The sequence below is a fragment of the Cheilinus undulatus genome, linkage group 11 (genome assembly GCF_018320785.1).
Source record: "Cheilinus undulatus linkage group 11, ASM1832078v1, whole genome shotgun sequence".
Lineage (NCBI taxonomy): Eukaryota > Metazoa > Chordata > Actinopteri > Labriformes > Labridae > Cheilinus > Cheilinus undulatus.
Genome location: NC_054875.1, coordinates 38,259,745 through 38,278,565, shown reverse-complemented (window position 1 = coordinate 38,278,565; position 18,821 = coordinate 38,259,745). Strand labels below are relative to the sequence as shown.

General features: G+C 41.0%; 1 protein-coding gene across 3 annotated transcripts in view; it reads right to left on the bottom strand.

The window, feature by feature from the left end:
• Window positions 1–18,821, bottom strand: part of LOC121517237 (PDZ domain-containing protein 4-like) — a 49,541-nt gene that overhangs the window by 21,429 nt on the left and 9,291 nt on the right. For 2 of the 3 annotated variants that reach the window (XM_041798849.1, XM_041798850.1), the window contains exon 1: window positions 7,023–7,831. The exons of the other annotated variant lie outside the window; for it this stretch is intronic. In XM_041798849.1, coding sequence (XP_041654783.1) covers window positions 7,023–7,082 — 60 coding nt within the window. In that variant the 5' untranslated portion in view covers window positions 7,083–7,831. Of the gene's footprint in view, window positions 1–7,022; window positions 7,832–18,821 lie in introns of those variants that run through there. 3 annotated transcript variants of the gene reach the window in all.

Here is an 18,821-nt window from a genome sequence, read left to right as displayed (position 1 = left end):
AAAGCTACATCAGCTAAGAAGATAACTTTGCTAACATAGCTAAAATCAAAGATAAAGCAGCTAATGAAGCTAGGTTAGCTACATAGACAACAAAGCTTTGTAGCTTATGTAGCTAAATCTAAAGCTCATAAGTCTATGCTAGGAATGAAAGCTATGGAGCTAACATAGCTTTGTAGCCAGTGTAGCTAAAGCTATCAAAGCTAAGTAGATATTGTAGTATTGTAGCTAAATCTAAAGCTGACAAAGATAAAGGGAGCGCAACCACTTCTAAAATGGGTCTACTTGACCTCTGACCTTTTTTCTGTTAATGTATGTTGCTTAGCCTGTAATAATTGAAATTTCATTTCATGAATGTAACTACCAGATTTTGTTTATGAATAAAGTTGATTTAAAAAAAAATCTAAAACTTGAAATCTGTGTGAAGTCAAATTACGTCACTTCCGTTCTGACAGAGGTGGCATCTCACAGTAGTGCTCTGTAAGGGGGATCATCTGAGATCTGTGGTCTACAGCCAGACCCCTCTCAAATTTCGGGTAATTTCTTTTTTTGATGCAGGAAAAATTCTAGCAAGCTCCTATGCTGTCTAGGGGTCCTCTGTAATGAAACATTGCCAGCATATTTGTACAGTTAAGACAGCTGCAGGTGTTTGCCAACACTCCTTGCTGGATAGTCTCTCTATGCAGCTGTCTTATGAAATAGATGTAGCTTTTAAAAGGCTGGCTACTTCCTGATGCTCTTTATCATTAAAATAACAGAGACTGTATCTTTTAAAACATGTGGTATCAAACAGATTTAACGTATTTGGCATCCTTAGTTTGGACTGTCTCTCTTTTTCTGTTTTGGCATCACTTCTGGCACCAGTTGCAGCCCAGTTAACTGGCTCAAATACTGGACTCCAGCATCCTACCGAGAGCCAGCTGCATCCCTCTGTGCCACATGTACTGAGAGTGTTGCTCTGCATACCCATGGGTCAGGAGCGTTCTTCATGCTTAGTAAGTGTGCGACTTTATTTTGGTCACCTCGTGCATCATCGAGTCTACAATCTCTACGAGCGAGAGAGAGCTTCCTGAGGCGCCGCATGGCCAGATGAGCTTACTCACATTCAGTCTGTGCTCCCAGTTGGCAGGTGGCGCTGAGGCTGTAACCGTGGCAACCCCCTCTCTTCCTCCCATAACACTTTAGCCCAGCTTTAACAAGCCATCCATCCTGCTGCCTCGGAGGCTCTTCACCACTTCACTTTCTCAGCCTTATCCCTCTATCTTATGTAATTTAGCTGTCCTCTGATCATAATCATCCTAATCACAGTGAAGGGCCATTATCATAATTATCAGTATTATCAGCACAGAATGGTTTTTCAATGCAGTCATTAATAGTACTGTTCAGGAATTACAAAAGGATTCCCTCTTGCTCTTCAGTGGCTGAATCTTGTACATGAAATCTACATGAAAAATAACTAAAAGGTGAGATGTAAGTCATGATGTAGAGCTCCCATTAAATCCATTATGTGCATTCACTCATTTAATTTATTCAGTGGATTTAATTAGTTAATCAATTTAATATCATTAGCAAGATTTAATGACGTGATATAATTAAAGCCTGACAGATACATTAGGCCTGTCGTCAACTGATATTTTGGATAAGAAAACCTTTTAAATAGAATATAAATTGTAGGAAAAATCACAATAAGCTGTTTGTTGGAAGGTTATCCAAAAGGATTTAGGATATCAGATCCGATTAAATCTCAACATTTGTTTGATCAAAAGGATTACATGACTGGATAACATCCAGTAATCCAATTCTGGTTTAATCTTGATAAAATTTACTAATTGTGTTAAAAAAATTCTGAGTATTAACCTGATGCACCAGACTGTTTCAGTTATCTACTGAATAGGATATGTTTCAAATTCATCTGGGAAACCTCCCATACAAAGTGTTTGGGAAGGGTAGGACTTTCCAAAAAAAATTCTCAGAAGCTGACTGGACAAATCTTCTGTCTGTCACATGCTTTAAAGTCCAATCAGAGCAACAAGACAAGATGAGGTAGCAGGCATGCACAGCTCTGGTAAGAAACATAAGTTCAGCAGTAAAGTGCTGTTGTAGTCTACTAATACTGGAGCTTGTTGTTGGATAACACTCATGCCGCGGCCGGTAGAGAGAAGTGCAAAAATCCCTGCCAGGAAAAGCTTTCAGTGTGGTTCTTTGCTGCTCGTATAATAAAGAAATGCTGTCCAGATCTGTTTTAGACTTTTGCTAAAGCTAAATCTGAGCTTGTAGCTTCACCAGCAGCAGTTACTCTACTGGCTTGCAATGCAACTAAAACCCATCTGCGACAATCCAAACTCATGTCGAAGCAGGTCGAGAGGAGAGCGGAAACATCTTTTTCGCTTTGAAAAGCTTCCTGTGCAGTTCTTTGGACAACTTTGCTCTTGTTTTAAGAAATGTGGCCTAGTTTGAACAAACTGCTGCTAAAGCTACATCTGAGCTAACTGCTTTACCAGTAGCATTACCAGCTCAGTGTAGAACTAAACCCTGCCTATAGCTATCACAAAATCATGCTGAGGCAGGTCAGTAGAAACATCTTTTCTGTCATTAAAGCTTTCAGTGCAATTCTTTATTCGTTATTTGAATAAAGAAATGTGGTGCAGTTTTGATAAAACTATTGCTGTATCATAGCTACATCCAAGGTAATCTACGCTACAACAACCATTATTACCAGCTTCTAGTGCAAAAAACACCGCCTTCTTCTCCTCAAATGACGCCGATTCTCAGACCTGGCACAAACGTTGTTAACTGGAGCTTTGCAAGATGGATCCGCCTGATGACGTACATGACGTTTGGACAATCCATCCGCTTCCTGAGGTAGGCATTTCTAGCACAACTTCACAACCTTGGAGGAGTCTTGAAGGAAACCAAAAGCTTCAGCAACACTTGTAGCTTAGAAAACAACTTTTTTGGACCAACTCATTTTGGCTTGTGGCCTTCATTAAGGTCAAACTAAAATGCTGTTTTGCTTCCGTTACAAAGTAGATGTGGTGGACATTAGGGTTGCAAAATTTGTCAGAAAATATTTCATCAAATAGCAATACATTATACAATTAATTTGGGGTGCACTCACACTGGGGAATCTATACTGTGCCCGAGCACGCTTGGCCACCAAAGTCCACTTTGTTTGACTGGTGTTCCTGCTCTGTACCACACTCAGACTTCGTTCACTTCTCAGCCCTGGCCTGGATGAAAGAAATGGACTTTAGGACGGTAAGACTGCTCATGCACAGGCATGGGTGGGCAGCATGGATGTGGTGTATAATTGATTTGTCTTAACGTTCCTCTCAACTATCATTTCAAACAGTGGCTAAATGTTTGCATCTGAACAAAATGACTCAAAATAAGCCACAATGTGAGAAAAGCTATTGTCATGTTGATTGTGTATTTTGCCATTACACCGTCTCTGGAAGAGAGCGGGTCTTGCAACGTAAGTGTAAGTAAGGATTTGGGAGTGGGGACAAGGGGGCTTCAATATGGTACAGGGGTAACTGGCCTGAATGTAAGCCTTAAAGCAGCTGTGAGCATCTTACAGTTTGTGTTGATTTTGGCGCCCCCTGTGGACAAAGTATGTAGTACGGAGCCCCTGGTAATCTGGATTTAAAAGTTGTAAACAGACTTCAGCTTATAAATTGTTTTTCCAGTTTTATGACAGCTCAGGTAACCATTCACACCCTTCACTCCATATTCACACACTGATGGTGATGGCTGCTATGTGGAGTGGCCATTCATACTCATCCATACACATTTACACACCACTGACGCAGCAGTGGGAGTGAATTACACTAGCACACATCAACATGTGATTGCAAGAGCAGGGGATCAAACCCACAACCTTCCAGCAGAGAGACAACCAAAGGAGATAGTCGCCCCTTCAGTATTTAGTAAACCTCAGAGGTCTTTACCTGGATCAGCTTGATCCTATTCAGTTTTCAAAGAAAAATCAGGATAAAAGTGAGCTGGATTATGTGATCCTCGCTAGAAAGAGAAACCATTCTCATCCAAATGATACCTGTTGAACCAACAGGCTTACACTCCTAAGAAAGTAGCCTGTTGAGTAAATTTAGATTACCATATCACAGGAATATAAGCGAACCATCCAATAGAAAATGCCTATTTCTACTCCAGCACTAAAGTTCTCTCAATCTCCAGTCAAATTTGTATTGGGAGATGAATTTCCTCTCAAAAAGGGAACCAAAATCAGGCTTACAAATCCCATTTAGGACAGGCCCAAGATACACTAGTGAGGGTGTTTTATTTTATTTCAATTATGAGTTAAAACAATAAAATCTGTTATATTAATGATGGGTGGCATCAAGAGTGAAGAAACTTTGATACAATAAGAACGAGAGAACAGCTGTGATCCTTCAGTTTCACTAGCTGATTTTATGAATGATACTTTAGTTAAAATACTTAGAAATGGATCCATATCATATATTCAGGAACAACACTTTCTACAGACAAACTGTGTTAGAAAATTTCCCAGCAATTTTTGGTCATTAAAAACAATAAACTACAGGCTTGTTTTGAGGTTGTTTTTTTATTTTCCCTGCTGTGGATTGGAAGTTCAGAATTCTGGTATCATAACAGCCCAACTTTGGTTGACATGCAAATTGAGTTAGAATAAATTCATGATATAAAGGTGATTTTACCAAGTTTTTTAATTGCCTAGGGCCTTGTGCTTCAAGAGGCCTAAAATTATAACATAGGTGTGCATTAGATATATGATATATATCTGAACAACTTCTTATGATTAAGATCTGTATTTTGACTGTGCATAAGATGCCTAGAGTGAATTAAAAAGCAAGATTATCAAAAAAGGTCCCTCAGAAGGACCCCAGGCCTCAACAGCAAGGTCCAAGCCCCTTACAACAACCCAAAATGTCATTTGAAGCAAAGTATAGCTAGATAGATTCCAGCAAAAAAACTGGTGGATTGAATGTAATAAATAAAGCGTTATTTTTAGTGACAAAACAACAGATACTGCACCAGTACTTGGTGTTGTTACTAGTTGTGATGCCCTTCTTAGAAATGACAAGCATGTACTGCTGCATATTATTATATGGTATCATTATAATACATTTTAAATTAGAATATGTCTTTTACAACCACAATTCCATAGAAGTTGGTGACCACAACCCAGAAATGCTGCTGCCCTCTCTGGGCCAAAGCTCATTCAAAATGGACTGAGGCAAAATGGAAACTGTTCTCTGGTCAGATGAATTAAAATTTGAAATTCTTTTTTGGAAACCTCAGATGCTAAAGAGAGGGACCAGTGCACAGTTCAAAAGCCAGCATCTGTGATGGGGTTCATCTATGGGTTGCAATAGTGTCTACGGCATCGGCAGCTTACGCATCTGGAAAGGCACTATCAATGCTGAAAAGCATACAGAGGTTTGAGATCAACATGTGCTCCCATCCAGGCCGTGTCTCTTTCAGGGAAAGGCCTTGCATATTTCAGTGAGACAATGCTAAACTGCATACTGCACCCATCACAACAGCATGGCTTCACAATTTAAAGCTGTTTTTATTCCGCAATAAAGGTGAAAAGGAATGCCCGCCTCTGTTCCGCAATGAGCAATTCACACAAAAGTGTAACAGAGCCGTGCACACCCCAGCGTCCTGTAATTAGATGGCAGCCGCTGTCCGAGCTGCTGCTTTCAATAAACTCAAAACTCTGGATCTCTTAGTTCAAAACTTTGTATTTTCTAAATAAAATATGGGGAAAATAGCATGAACATTCATTCTGATTGATTAGATCCAATGGACTTTTGTTCCTCCATGTTTCTGAGTTGGAAGTCCGACTTTAAGCAGTGTCACAGCGCACGCATTTATGTCGGAGGTATGAGGTAAGAGATATGCCGCTCAATTAAACTGCGCTGGTTTTTTAAATTTCCCATTTATGGAGACAGCAGCATACACTTGGCATTTCGGAATGCCGTGACGTCCTTCCACACTCGTTGCAGAAAAGTCTGTTACGGCTCTGATACTACCTCTCGATCCGGATCAGAGGTGGGGCGAGTTCAACCCCCCCATTGCGAAACAGTCGCTTTCATACAGAACGGTGTTGCAGAAGGAAGGCGTAACAGACACGGGAGAGGCAGTGTGAAAGTAGCTTAAGAGTCTAGGTTCTGAGATGGCCTGCACGCAGTCCAGACCTTTCACCAGTAGAAAACATTTGGCGCATCATAGAACTAAAAATCCTGCAAAGAAGAGCCAGAAATACTTTGCAGATAAATCTTACATTAGACAAGAAAGGGAAACAGTCCTCCCCCAAAGTCCGGTAACAGGTCCCCACACTTCTCAAACATTTACAGAGTGTTGTTAAAAGAAGAGAGGATGTTACAAAATGGTAAACAATGATCCCGTCCCTACTTTTTTGAGATGCATTACTGCCATGGTATTCAAATGAGCTAAAATTTTTCATGAAATGGTAAAATGTCTCAGTTTTAACAAATGATGTGTTGTTTATGTTCTATTGTGAAAAAAATTGATTTATGAGGTTTGCAAATGACTGCATTTTGTTTTTATTTACATTTTACACAGCGCCCCAACTTTTTTTGGAATTGGGATTTTACTTTGTAGGTTTTGTTATTTAAAGAGAGATGCTTAAATTGATTGCTTTTGGATATTTGATGGGGGGGCAACATGAGGGGGCTCATTTTGGCCTTAGCTCAGAGCCTCCAAATGACTAAAACCACCCCTGTCTATTTTCATATTCATGATTTATAAGGAAGTTAATGTGCAAACTGAAAGAGTGTGTGAACATTAGAGGTTGTGATGAACTTTTCTCTGTCTCTGCAGAGAGAAGCATGACATTTTCATCTCGACTCTGGAACAGTCGCTGCAAAAAAAGGTCAGAGGTTAAGATGAAGCATTGATTCAAGCTTTGAGGATTCACATGGAGAAACACTGACTGAAACGCTGAAAAACAAGAAGGAAAAAAACAGGCAGAGAATGACAGGAGACACAGCGCTCACCTGGAACATGACCCTGTATTGTTCCTCAGGCTTTTGAACCACGCACATGTTGCACCCCATTGTGAATTCAACACCGTGCCGGGCTGTGCAGGTGCAAATAAAATACAAAAAATTGCCCCTGATAAGCACTTATCACACCAGGACTCTGGATCAGGGTCTTTGTCTGTGGCCGTGTGAGGAGGAGAGCCCCACCCTCAACCACAGGACTGTGCTGTAGTAGACTACTCCACCTCAGAGTTACACATCCGTTTAAAGGATGGATTCACAGCTTGTTTGGGTGTGTCACTGCTCTCTTCTTCTGTGTTCAAGTGTTGTAATCCAGGGAAAAATTTAAAACAGAAACAGTCTTCCAGCTGCAGATGCATGTGTTCGTTTTTGTCTCCATTGCAGGCAAAAATGATGCCGGTTTAAGTTCATGTGCTCATTCTGTTTCCAGTCATCTTGTAAACAGGGATTTAAAGAGTCCTACTGATGTGTGCTCTTGTTATTTAATAAATCTTAGCTCACTTTGTGCTTTAAAACCTGCAGCATGGAGCAGTTTTCCCTCCCAGCTGAACTCAATCTAAACTCCCCCACGATGTTCCTGAGTTTTCCACTCGCAGCACTAAAACCTCCAAATGCCTCTCTTTCAGCGATTCTCTTTGAACAAAGTACATACAAACAATGCCGCTTTCAAAGAACTTGCCTCAGCGCTGTTTTTTTCCTCCTCACTCCCACACTGAGCATCCCACTTACTCTGCTATCCAGGATTGCCGCTGAGCGTGTCTGCAGAGATAACTTTTCCTCTTGAGAGCCCTGTCAGGACTCACTCCCCCCCCTCCTGCTGTAGTCCAACCACTTCCAAATCAATGCATTGTTAAAGAGGTACTTCCTGATTTGGTGCAAGGTGTTGCCCTCTACATTTTAAGCGCCTGCTGTGCAGCTGAGATAAGATGTTGTACATCTCTGAAAACATGCACACTTGTAGGAAATGCACAGAAGAGCTGCCAGTTTTACTGGGAGTGTTAACAGCTGTCTCCGAGTCATACAAAAAGCACTAAAACTGCAAGACTTCTACACAAGATTTCTGCAGAATTGCACTCCCTTATGAGATGTGTTGTCAGATATCATGACAAATATTAGGGTATTGATTCTAAGAGCAGACTCAGCACTCAGCAGACAGCTCAAGGCTGAAGGAAAGACGGATTATAATTAAATTAGTGACCTCTTAAGCAGGGATCAGACACGACTCCATTGCTGACTATTTGAAAAATCAATACCTATCTGACTGATGGATCAATTGGACTATGTGCTCCCTAGGTTATTGGGAAAAAGGATAGCAAATTGCATTAATGTTTGCCTTGAAATTATCCTGCTATTTCATGTTTTCAACTCAAACTGTCCTAGAACTCCAATACACCTCCTCACATGTGTGAATACAAAAATTCAGCTCCTATGAAAGCCTGATTGCATGAATTCCTAAGCTTTAATCTGCATCTAACTTTCCTCCTGCCTTCCTCCTTTCCCTCCGAGTCTTATCATCTCGGTTAAACCTTCATCTTTAACCCTCCAGTGACACCAGCCAGCCCGGTTGTAGCTTTTTAAGTCTTGTCTAAAAGGTCCATCTCCCCGTGTGCTGCCAGCGACAAGCTGTTAGAGCTGCTAATCCTCATTCAAAGGCTCCACTACACCTGTATCCTTTCCAGAGGTGGTGTAATCCCAAACTCTGGCTCCTGACACACACAAACTCACGCTCACAGATATGTGTGTGCACAGAAGCATGCAGGGAAGCTATCTAAACTTGGGAATAGACCAAGCGATAGTCAAACTCTGGAGAGCAAGACGCTAATCGAGCTACGGCGAGGTGTCAGACGTGCTCAGCAGGCAGGTGTGCTCCCCCTTCTCTCCACCTCCACCACCTGCCCATCACTGTCTACCTGTGTATCACTCCTGCATGCTTATTCTGCAAGGATTGTCCACTTCTTGCCATGCTTTTGAAATAAAATGCAGTGCAAAAACTGATCAAAAATGCTGCATAATTTTAAAGCATGAAGGGAAAAAATGGTGCCCTCATGTTGCACACTTGTAAAAGTTAGTCCATCTTCCGTCTGCAGCAGCAGGGAAAAAGAAACGTAAAAGTAGTAGTCAGTAAGTCCATTTTAATCCTCCTTTTGTCTTCTGGTCATTCTTCTTGTGAAATATCCACAGGAGGGCATTTGTGCTTGAGAAAAAGAAATAAAAACCATGCTGAGTATTCCAGGTGGTTAGTGTGGTGAGCAGAGGGCAGCGCTCGGCTCAGGTCAGTGATAAATCACCATCAGCAGCCGCACAAGATGAGAGGAATTACTGACGGCTGATTGGAGGATACTTCTTGGCTTCTTCCCCCTTTGGGCGCGACGGTAAATGCACTCCCCCACTGCAGTGGGGCGGGAGGGGGGGGACACAAAAGGCGGTTGTTCCCCAGCGTCGGAGAAGCCTGCTGATCTGCACGCTGCACTACTACTGTGGATGGATTTCACAGTGTATAATTCCTCTCTCTCTCCTTCTCTCTCTCTCCCACAGTCTTCCTCTCTATTTCAGGGCTGGGCTGCTGCTCTCTTTTCCAATCCCCCATAATTTTAACCCACACCTCATTTGCTTCCCCTCTCCCTCCTTCCTACTTTCTCCTCTCCCCTGCCTCTCTTGTCTGCAGGCGAGAGAGCGAGCACTGGAAAGCTTTTGCATACTGTTTGAGCAGGACCGTGCAAGATATCCCTCACAGCAGCATAGAAGTGAATGAAATATCAAGGTATCCACGCACCTTGAAGACAAGCAGAGAATTGGTTTGTTCACTGTATGGCAATGTGAGCCATTCTGAGCCTCCTTAAGTTGTTCTGAGATGGTATAAAAGAAAAGGATGATTGCACTTTTCATACCAGTAAAAAAGGAAAGAAAGAGCCCAAAGCAGGTAGAGAGCCGGTGACTGGTCCTGCATTCAGATGAGGTTCTGCACCGCCACAAGGAAGGAGGGAAAGGAAACACCAGGGAAAAGGAGGAAAACCCAGTAAATAACAGGTGTGACTGGATGAATTGAAAGATATGGAAGAAAGCCAAGAGAGAAAATGCAAATGAGTGTGTGGGAGAGCAAGTGGAGGAGTGGAGATGGGGAGGAACAATGGTTTTCTGCAGTAATCAAAATGACCTGCTGAAGCAGGGAGCTGCCGAAGCATATGGAGACATTTCATTTTAAGTGTCTGCTCAGTCTGGGAGATATTTGTGAGTAAAATTAATCTCTTTTGTTCTCCGGTTGAAACTCTAGACATAATCAGTACACCGCTCCCCAGCTAATTTTCTATTTAAAAATGGCTGACACATTTCTATCACGGCTTTGACAAAGTACCTCAGAGATGGAGAAGTGAGACGGTCTACAGATTAAAAATTCAATAACCAACAAAATAGAAGGAAATCTGCAAACTGTATGCAGACTCAGTAAGGGTTGGCGCCTCAGTGGGAACAGTTTGATTGCGACTCCTCACATCTTCTTCTTAAAGTAACGTAGAAAAGAGCTTCATACATTTAGAGAAATCTCCAAAAGTTAAAAAAGAATCAGAACAACCCATTAAATCTTTTGGCCCAGTCACCAAAAGATGTTGAAAACTACCATTTAGGATTACAAACAGTTTCCAGAACTTCTCAGAAAAATCCAGAAAACTTCCCAAAACATTTTGTGTGAATTCCTGAAAGCTTTTTGAAAAATTCCTATAAACCTCCATGAAAGAACAATTTAGAACAAATTTTCTAAAAGTTTCTTTGAATAAATCGGATAATTTATCTAAATTTCCTGTGAGAATTCTGGAGATTGTCTGGAAAATCTGATGAATAAACCAACATTTCAGGGAAAAATACCCAGAAATGTAGAAAATTACAAAAAAAAATTCTTAAAAGGTTAGAAATGTCACAGAACTCCCCAAAAGTCTGACATCAAGTTTCTAAAATTTCCCGGAAATACTTAAAAGGGATATTACAAAAATGTTCTTCAAATAGTTCCAAAAACATTCCTGAGAATTACTGGAATGATGCCCAAAAATTTCCAATAACCCACACACACAAAAATAAAATAAATCCATTTCCTGAAAGCTCCCAGATAAACTTCCAAAAAAATCCTGAAAACTCCCACACAAATTCCCCAAATACTTTGTGCAAATTCCTTACACTTTCACAAATATTCCTTAAATCACCAGGAATATTCTAACTCAAATCCAGAAATTGTCTGGAAAAAGTATGGAAATTCCCAAGAAAATTATCAAAAGAGTTGGAAGTTTCCAAGGAACTTCAAAAAATTTGACTTGAATTTCTGAAAATTCAAGGACATACTCCCAGGAATGAGCACAAAGTTTTTCAGAATATTTTCCCAAAGATCTTAGGAAAACCTTGAAAAGTTCAGGGAAAATTCTTAAAAATTTGAGCAGTCACTCTGGCAAAATCCTAGAAACATCCTCAAAAGTTTCCATTAAACACACATTTCCCTCAGAGAAATTCCTGAAAGCTCCCAGTTAAACTTCTGAAAATTTCCTGAAAATTCCCAGAAAACATGAATATTTCTCGCAAATTCCTGAAACTTTCACAAATACTCCTCAAATTGCCTGGAAAATTCTAGTAAAATAATCCTTACAAGTTTCCACAGACACTCTTTGAAAACTCAGCAAATATCCTGTGAGAATTCCACACAGTATCTGGAAATCTCTGGAGGTAAAATAAAAATAATAATAATTTCACAAAATTCTGGAAATATCCAAGAAAACTCTCAAAAAGGTGAGACATTTCCAAGAACCTCCAAAAATGTCATCCTAATTTTTTTCTGAAAATTCTAGGAAATGCTCCCAGGAATGATAACACAGGCCCTCAGAATATTTTCTTTAAATTTCTGGTAAAAATCTTGAAAGTGTCAGGGAAAATCCCTAGAAATTCCAGCAGCCATTCCCAAGAAATTCAGGGAAAATTCTCAAAACTAAAAAATACCTGAGAAAAATTCCTGAAAAATTCCAGGTAAACATCTGTAAATTTCCTGGAAAAAAATCCCCAAATGTTCCCGTTCTAAAGCCCTGAAAAATCTGGGAAAAGTCCTGAAACATTTTGAGTAAATTCCAAAAATGTGGAAATTCACGAGAAAATTCTCAAATAGGTTAAGATTTCTGATGATTCCTGGAAATTCTCTCAGGAAAAATTACCAAAAGTCCTCAGAATATTTTCCTAAAATTTCAGAGAAAATTGCAAAAAATTTAAGAAGCAATTTCTGAAAATTCCCAAGGAAACTCACTAAAGGAAAAAAAAAAGAAAAATTCCCATACAGAAATTCCTGAAAGCTTCCCCATTTGGGAAAAATCCCCAAAAATTCCCAAGAAATTCCTGAAAAATCTGGGGAAAATTCCTGATAGGTACATTGTGGCTCAGGTGAAATTAAATAAATTGATTTTAATAAATAAAAAACAGTTTTGAAAAGAAAACAAAGATGTCAAAATGCTTTACAATGATATACAAACATTGCTACTGTGCACCGGTCACACATTAAGTGTTTATCTGTTAGCTCCTCTCTCACACACAAATTTCCAACCCACCGCCTGGCATTATTAGCCGTAAGCCAGTCTGAAAACAGGATTTCATGGTGGCTGTGTCTGCTGTAACAGGCTTATCACATAGTTTAGCCCTCACAGAATGCTGCAGAGCCTCTCACATTAAAAACACCCCACACAGTCAACAGTTACCTCCACATACACAGATGTTGGCTCGTCTTCTAACGTGTTGCTCTCTTGCATCACTCAGCCCCAATCTGTCTGCTTCAGATCTTCATTCCAGCTCATAAAGGTCAGCGTGTTATGTGGAGAAATCTGAAATATCACTGCCTGCTCTGCTAAGACAGAGAGGAAGTAGAGATCATACATTTAACTGGACAGATCTGCCTTGTTCGGCTCATGTCGTGATCTTTTTCCAGTTTAAATACCATCACCTGTCATCTCATATTATCCACTTCTTATTCCTGCTCTTCCTTCACTCCTACCTGAATGAAAGCAAGAAGCTTGGAGTGTTTCCATATCCGATATCTCTACTGAACTCAACCCTTTGTTCTGACACCAGTATACCCCCCACAGATCTAAACTTTATACGAGTAATGGCTTCAAATAGCAGAAAGAAGCTGAGAGACATTCACATTTTAGTGTTCCTGTAATATTCCACAAGAAATTTGTCACCTTCTGCAAGTCGTGCAACACCAAAATGTCGTACTGAGGAGACTTGTGAGCTTCTGTCCTCTAGAAATGTTAATAGAAAATATTATGCAAACATGAGAACAAGAAAAAAGGTAGCAAGAAGTGCATTTGACACTCAGGGCACTCAGTGAAGTTTTTAAGGGCAGCAAAATAGGAAAAGGGAGAAGTAAAAGAGCTGGAGAGGAGGTGAAAAGTAGAAAGATTAAAGCCAAACATGTCAAAGCAAAGGAAAAAGGACCTCTTTCTTTCCGGCAAGGCCTTCCTTTTCTTCAGAGACAGGCAGAGGGCAGAGAGCTGATAGCAGTAAAGAATTGGACTACTGGCAGAATTTTAACAGTGTTCTCATTATTTATTTACTACTCCACAGAAAAGACTCATGGTTCACAGCAGCTGCTGAAAGAACCATATCTGGTGTTTGTGTTTGCATATGTGTGCGCGCGTGCGTAGGTGTGCATGCATGAAACGTGACTGCCATATCACAATAAGTTCTCTGACTGACAGCTATTAGAAAATAGACCCCCTGGCAGCGGCTTCATTCACATTCTGGAAAAGTCACTGCGTGTGAAAGCTATTTCACAGAGGAAACGATGAAGCCCAGCTTCCTCGAAGCAGGGCGCAGATAACAGTAGATAAGGACAAAGATAGTCTGTGGAGGTTACCGATAAATGAAAGAATGGAAGAAAAGGAAAGACAGAGTGATGACTGAGAGGAGAAGAGGTTCCACAAAAGAGCATCGATAAGTATGTTATCATATTTGTGGAGGAACCTTGGCGCTAAGGGCTGGAGGGCGGACTTGTTAATCAGAAAGCTGAGGAGAATAGACAAATCAGGACAATGCATTTCAGGAAAACACAGAGGCTGTGATAATGGGAATGACATCATGAAATTGTCTGGGAAATTAAATCTGATTGTTGTTGCCACTGGTTTCAAATAAACAGCAACTGCTTTATAGAGGCGTCCCACAGGGTCCTATGTACCATATTTTCCAGACTATAAGTTGCTCCGGAGTATAAGTCGTATCAGTCAAAAAATACGCCATGAAGAGGAAAAAGACATATATAAGTCGCACTGGACTGTAAGTCGCATTTATTTAGAAATTGACACACCGTTGTGCGTGCTCTGATAGAGAGGCGGGTGTGTAGCATGAAGCGGTAACATCAAGAAGGCCCGCCTGTAGCTTGCACCATTGCCAAGCCTCACCCAGCAGCACGTTGTTCAAGCAGCCATCCGTGGACTCGTTCCTCCAGCTCTGGCCATCTTCCTTACAGCCCGCGATTAGCTGTCTTTGTTTTCTTCATTGCAGTAAGAGTAACCTCTGCTTTTTGCCAGTCCCTCACAAGTTTCTCACTCACTCCAAACTTTCTTTCTGCTGCTCGATTACAGTTGTCGTTCACTTTTTCAGCGGCTGTAGACAGTAAAGTTTACTCCTTGTGCATGTCAGTCAGTATGGATTAACATTTAAAAACATGTTAAATTACATATATTTTGGGGAGCAGGTCGCCTAGTGGTCAAAGGCGCTCCCCATGTACGCGGGCGGCCCAGGTTCAAATCCAGCCTGAGGCCCTTTACCCCATGTCTCTTCCCCACTCTTGACCCTGTTTCCAACTCTATCTACTGTCCTCCTCTATCTAATAAAGGCACAAAAATGCCCCAAGATAAATCTAAAAAAAGAAAAAAATCACATATATTTTGATATATAAGTCACACCTGACTATAAGTCGCGGGACCAGCCAAACTATGAAAAAAGTGCGACTTATAGTCCGGAAAATACAGTAGCTACGTAGCTACATAGCTAAGGTAGCTAAAGCCAAGCACACAAAGTGGCTATATAAGCTACATTCTCTACATAGCTACGTTAGCTTTAGCTGTGTTTGCTAAAGCTTACATTGCTATATGTAACTCAGCTACAATGGCTTATATAGTAACGTAAATTATGTAGCTAGCCTAGTTATGTTAGCTTAAGCAAAAGCTAAAGCCAGCATTCATGTAACTACTTCTTAAACAAGTCCGAATCTGACCTTTGATTCCTCTTTCTTTAATGAAATGTTTCTTAGTCTGTAATGTCTGCAATGAGGTTGTTTCATTACTGTAACTGTCAGACTGTTTATGAATGAAGCTGAAAAAAACAACAACAAAAAAACAAATGGACAAAAAATGAACAGTCTGTCAAAAACATGTACCTAAATATTAAATAATGCATATTTCACAAACCCACCCTGACCCATTAATGAACTTTCACCATCCAGCAACATGAGGCAGAGGCATATAACAACCAGGCGGTAGTTCTAGTTATATATTAGCTGCTGCAAACTATTTATCTTAGACTTATGATAAAGTTGTTTCAACTGAACCCGTTTGGAATAGAAGAAGCTCAGCTAACTTATGAAGGAAAGTTGAAAGACTTCACCCACAGGAATCATGATTCAAAGAGACCTCCAGACTTAAAGAAGTTGTGAAACATCATGTAAATGGGAAAGATCGTGTTTTTATATGGGAGGGTAGAGAAGTCAGACAGAGACAGGCAGACTCACTTGAGAGTTGTTGAGCAGCGTAAGGAATTGAATTAAGTGTCTATCATAAGAGGCTGACTGGCAAGAGGGACGTGTAAGTCCTCTTACACAAATTAATGGCTTTTCATGGTTGTCTAGAAGATGGGGGCAGTGAACGGGGGTGTTATTCCCTCATGTCAACCCATCACTGTTCTCAAATCTTCACTCATCACAGCTCCATACCCACTATTCCCAATTCTCATCTGGCTCTGCTATCGTGTCACAGCAGACTTTAACGGAGCAGCGACAGGGCAGAAAGAGGAGCGGAGGGACTTGAGTGGACGTCATAGTTAAAACGAAAGAGAGCGAGGAGAGAGAGATTGAGAAAAGGAGATAGTTTGGAAGCAGAGGGAGTCAAATGGAGGTGAGGAACAACAGGGATTTGATAGAAGAAAACAGAAGAGGTGCATGGGCGTTGATCTGAAGTTTCCAAAGGGAAAGGTGATTAGGATGGCAACACAGGGGAGACTAAGGCTTAGAGTGGCCTAATTAATTTGAGAGCAAACACAGACAGTAGAGAGAGACTTCATTTTCTACAGAACATCTGATGACTGCTAGCTAAATCCTCTTTCTGTTTGTACCATAGACTTTTAGATTAAGATTAACAAAGCAACAGCCACCTGGGAGTGAAGCCAAAACATTTACAGTTAACCCTGCTGGCTGGCAGTGTAGATCATAAATCCTGCCTCCTCCATGTTAACAGATGGGGCATGGGTCTAAATCCAAGTAAAAATACAGCTCAAATATGGGTTTATTAATTCACAATCTAGCACTACTGTGATGGATGGCATCTTTGCAATAAGACATTTCATGAAATTCCCCCCTGCTGGATATTCCACAGTCAATTGTAAGTGATTTTACTAAAGTGGAAGCATTTAGGAACAACAGTAACTCAACCACAAAGAGGACGACCACATAAAATCACGGAGTGAGGGTCTATGACTGCGTAAAAGTCACCATGCTCTGCTTATTCCACAGCTGAAGAGTTCTGTACTTCCACTGACATTAATGTCAGCATAAAAACAGTGCAGCAGGAGCTTCATGGGATGGGTTTCAATGGTTAAGCAGCTGCATGCAAGCCTCACATCACCAAGTCCAATGCAAAGCTACAGATGGAGTGGTGTAAAGCACACCAACACTGGACTGTGGAGCAATGGAAACGTGTTCTGTGGAGTGACAAACCGCGCTTCTTTGGCAGGCAGATGGATGAGTCTGGGTTTGTCGGATGCTGGGAGAGCATTACCTCCCTGACAGCATTGTGCCACCTGTGAAGGTGGAGGGATAATGCTATGGGGCTATTTGTTAATGTTTGGTCTAGGCCCTTTATCTCCAGTGAAGGCCAATCCTAATGCTTCAGCACACCAAGACATTTTGGACAATGCTATGCTTCAAAATTTCTGGCAACAGTTTAGTGACGGCCTTTATCCATTCCAAAATGCCTGTGCCCCAGTGCACAAGGACTGTAAAGACATGGTTTGATGCCTTCAATGTGGAAAAACTCATCTGGCCTGCACAGAACCCTGACTTCAACCCCATCGAGCACCTTTGGGATGAACTGTAACGGAGATTGCTGGCTTCTTGTCCAACATAAATGCTCAACAGAATGAATGGGCACAAATTCCCACAGATACGCTCCAAAATATTGTGGAAAGGCTTCCAAGAAGAGTGGCTGTTATAGCTGCAGAAGGGGGTGCAACTCGATATTGAACATCTAAAATAACTATTTGGTTGTTTCAATTTTTTCATGTTGTTACATATTTTAATGCTTTGTTGCTGTTGTTGATTTGTTCTCATTTTATAGAACTGTTTTGAAGCACCTTGTTCTGTGAAAGGTGATATACAAATAAAATTGACTTACTTACTAAAGCACATGTATATAATGTACTTAATATGGAATTGGTCCCCCTTTCGCAGCAATTATAGTCCCCGTTGGTGTAATGGTCATGTGTCTGAACACTTTTGTATTCAGTCCATGTAGTGAATATGGGATGATCACAGGGGTAATATGACTTCAATTCTGTATGGCAGGAGAAGATAGCACAATCCATATTGATATGCATGTAGTAGTTTTTGTACAAATACACTAAAAATGGCGTGGATGGATACCTGACATTGCATCAACTCAGAAGCGGGTGCCGGGCTGCTACAAAGGCTCACACAGAACTAAATTAATACATCAGATATCAAAACCGTAAAGCTGCAGGCCGTGTGACGACTCCCACCGTGAGATTCCAGATTATTCCCAGGCGGTATTCTTCAGAGTCTTCTAATCTATAAAAGCTATATCATTCACCCAGCTATGTATTTAAAGATCGATCAGAACATCTTTCACCTAGACTTGCCCATGGGAAGACATGTCTATGGACACATGTGCACACCTTGATGCATTATGAGGAGAGAACGTGCAAAATCCCATTAAATCCACTCCATTCCTCAGTCCTCCCCCTTAGTGATCTCACCTAATGTAATCCCCAATGACTGTCCGCCGTCTTAATGCCTACTTTTATAGCCAGAAGCTTTGCTATTATCCTGTATCATCTTGGATTCCTCACAGACAGCTGAGCTCACATTTTTCTGACATAAAACCAAATTAAAAACCCTTCAAATGTCTTTTTCCATAGATGCAAGCTCTGCAATAAAACTGAAAAATATAAACAGTGCTTTTGTGTGCTAGGATACTTCCAGGTGTTTACAAGTTTCCCCTCGCTCCCCCCTCAGCATGGGCTTACAATAAACAAAACTTATCCCACCCAGGTGTTTCAAGGCATCTGCGATCTGTGGCTCTCCTCCTCCCACACACTCCTACTTATTTGCCCCCAGGCTCTGCCAAATCAATATATCATTAGCTAGTCTCTCTCTCTCTCTCTACTCACTCATCCCCCATGTGCTCCATCCAGAAAACCCTCCCTCCCATGTACTCCACTCTTACTCCATCTTCCCCTCACATTTCACACTATTTCATGCTGTTTCTCTCCCTTTACCTCGCCTCTCATCTTCACCCCCTTTGGCCTCCACCTCTATGTACTCTC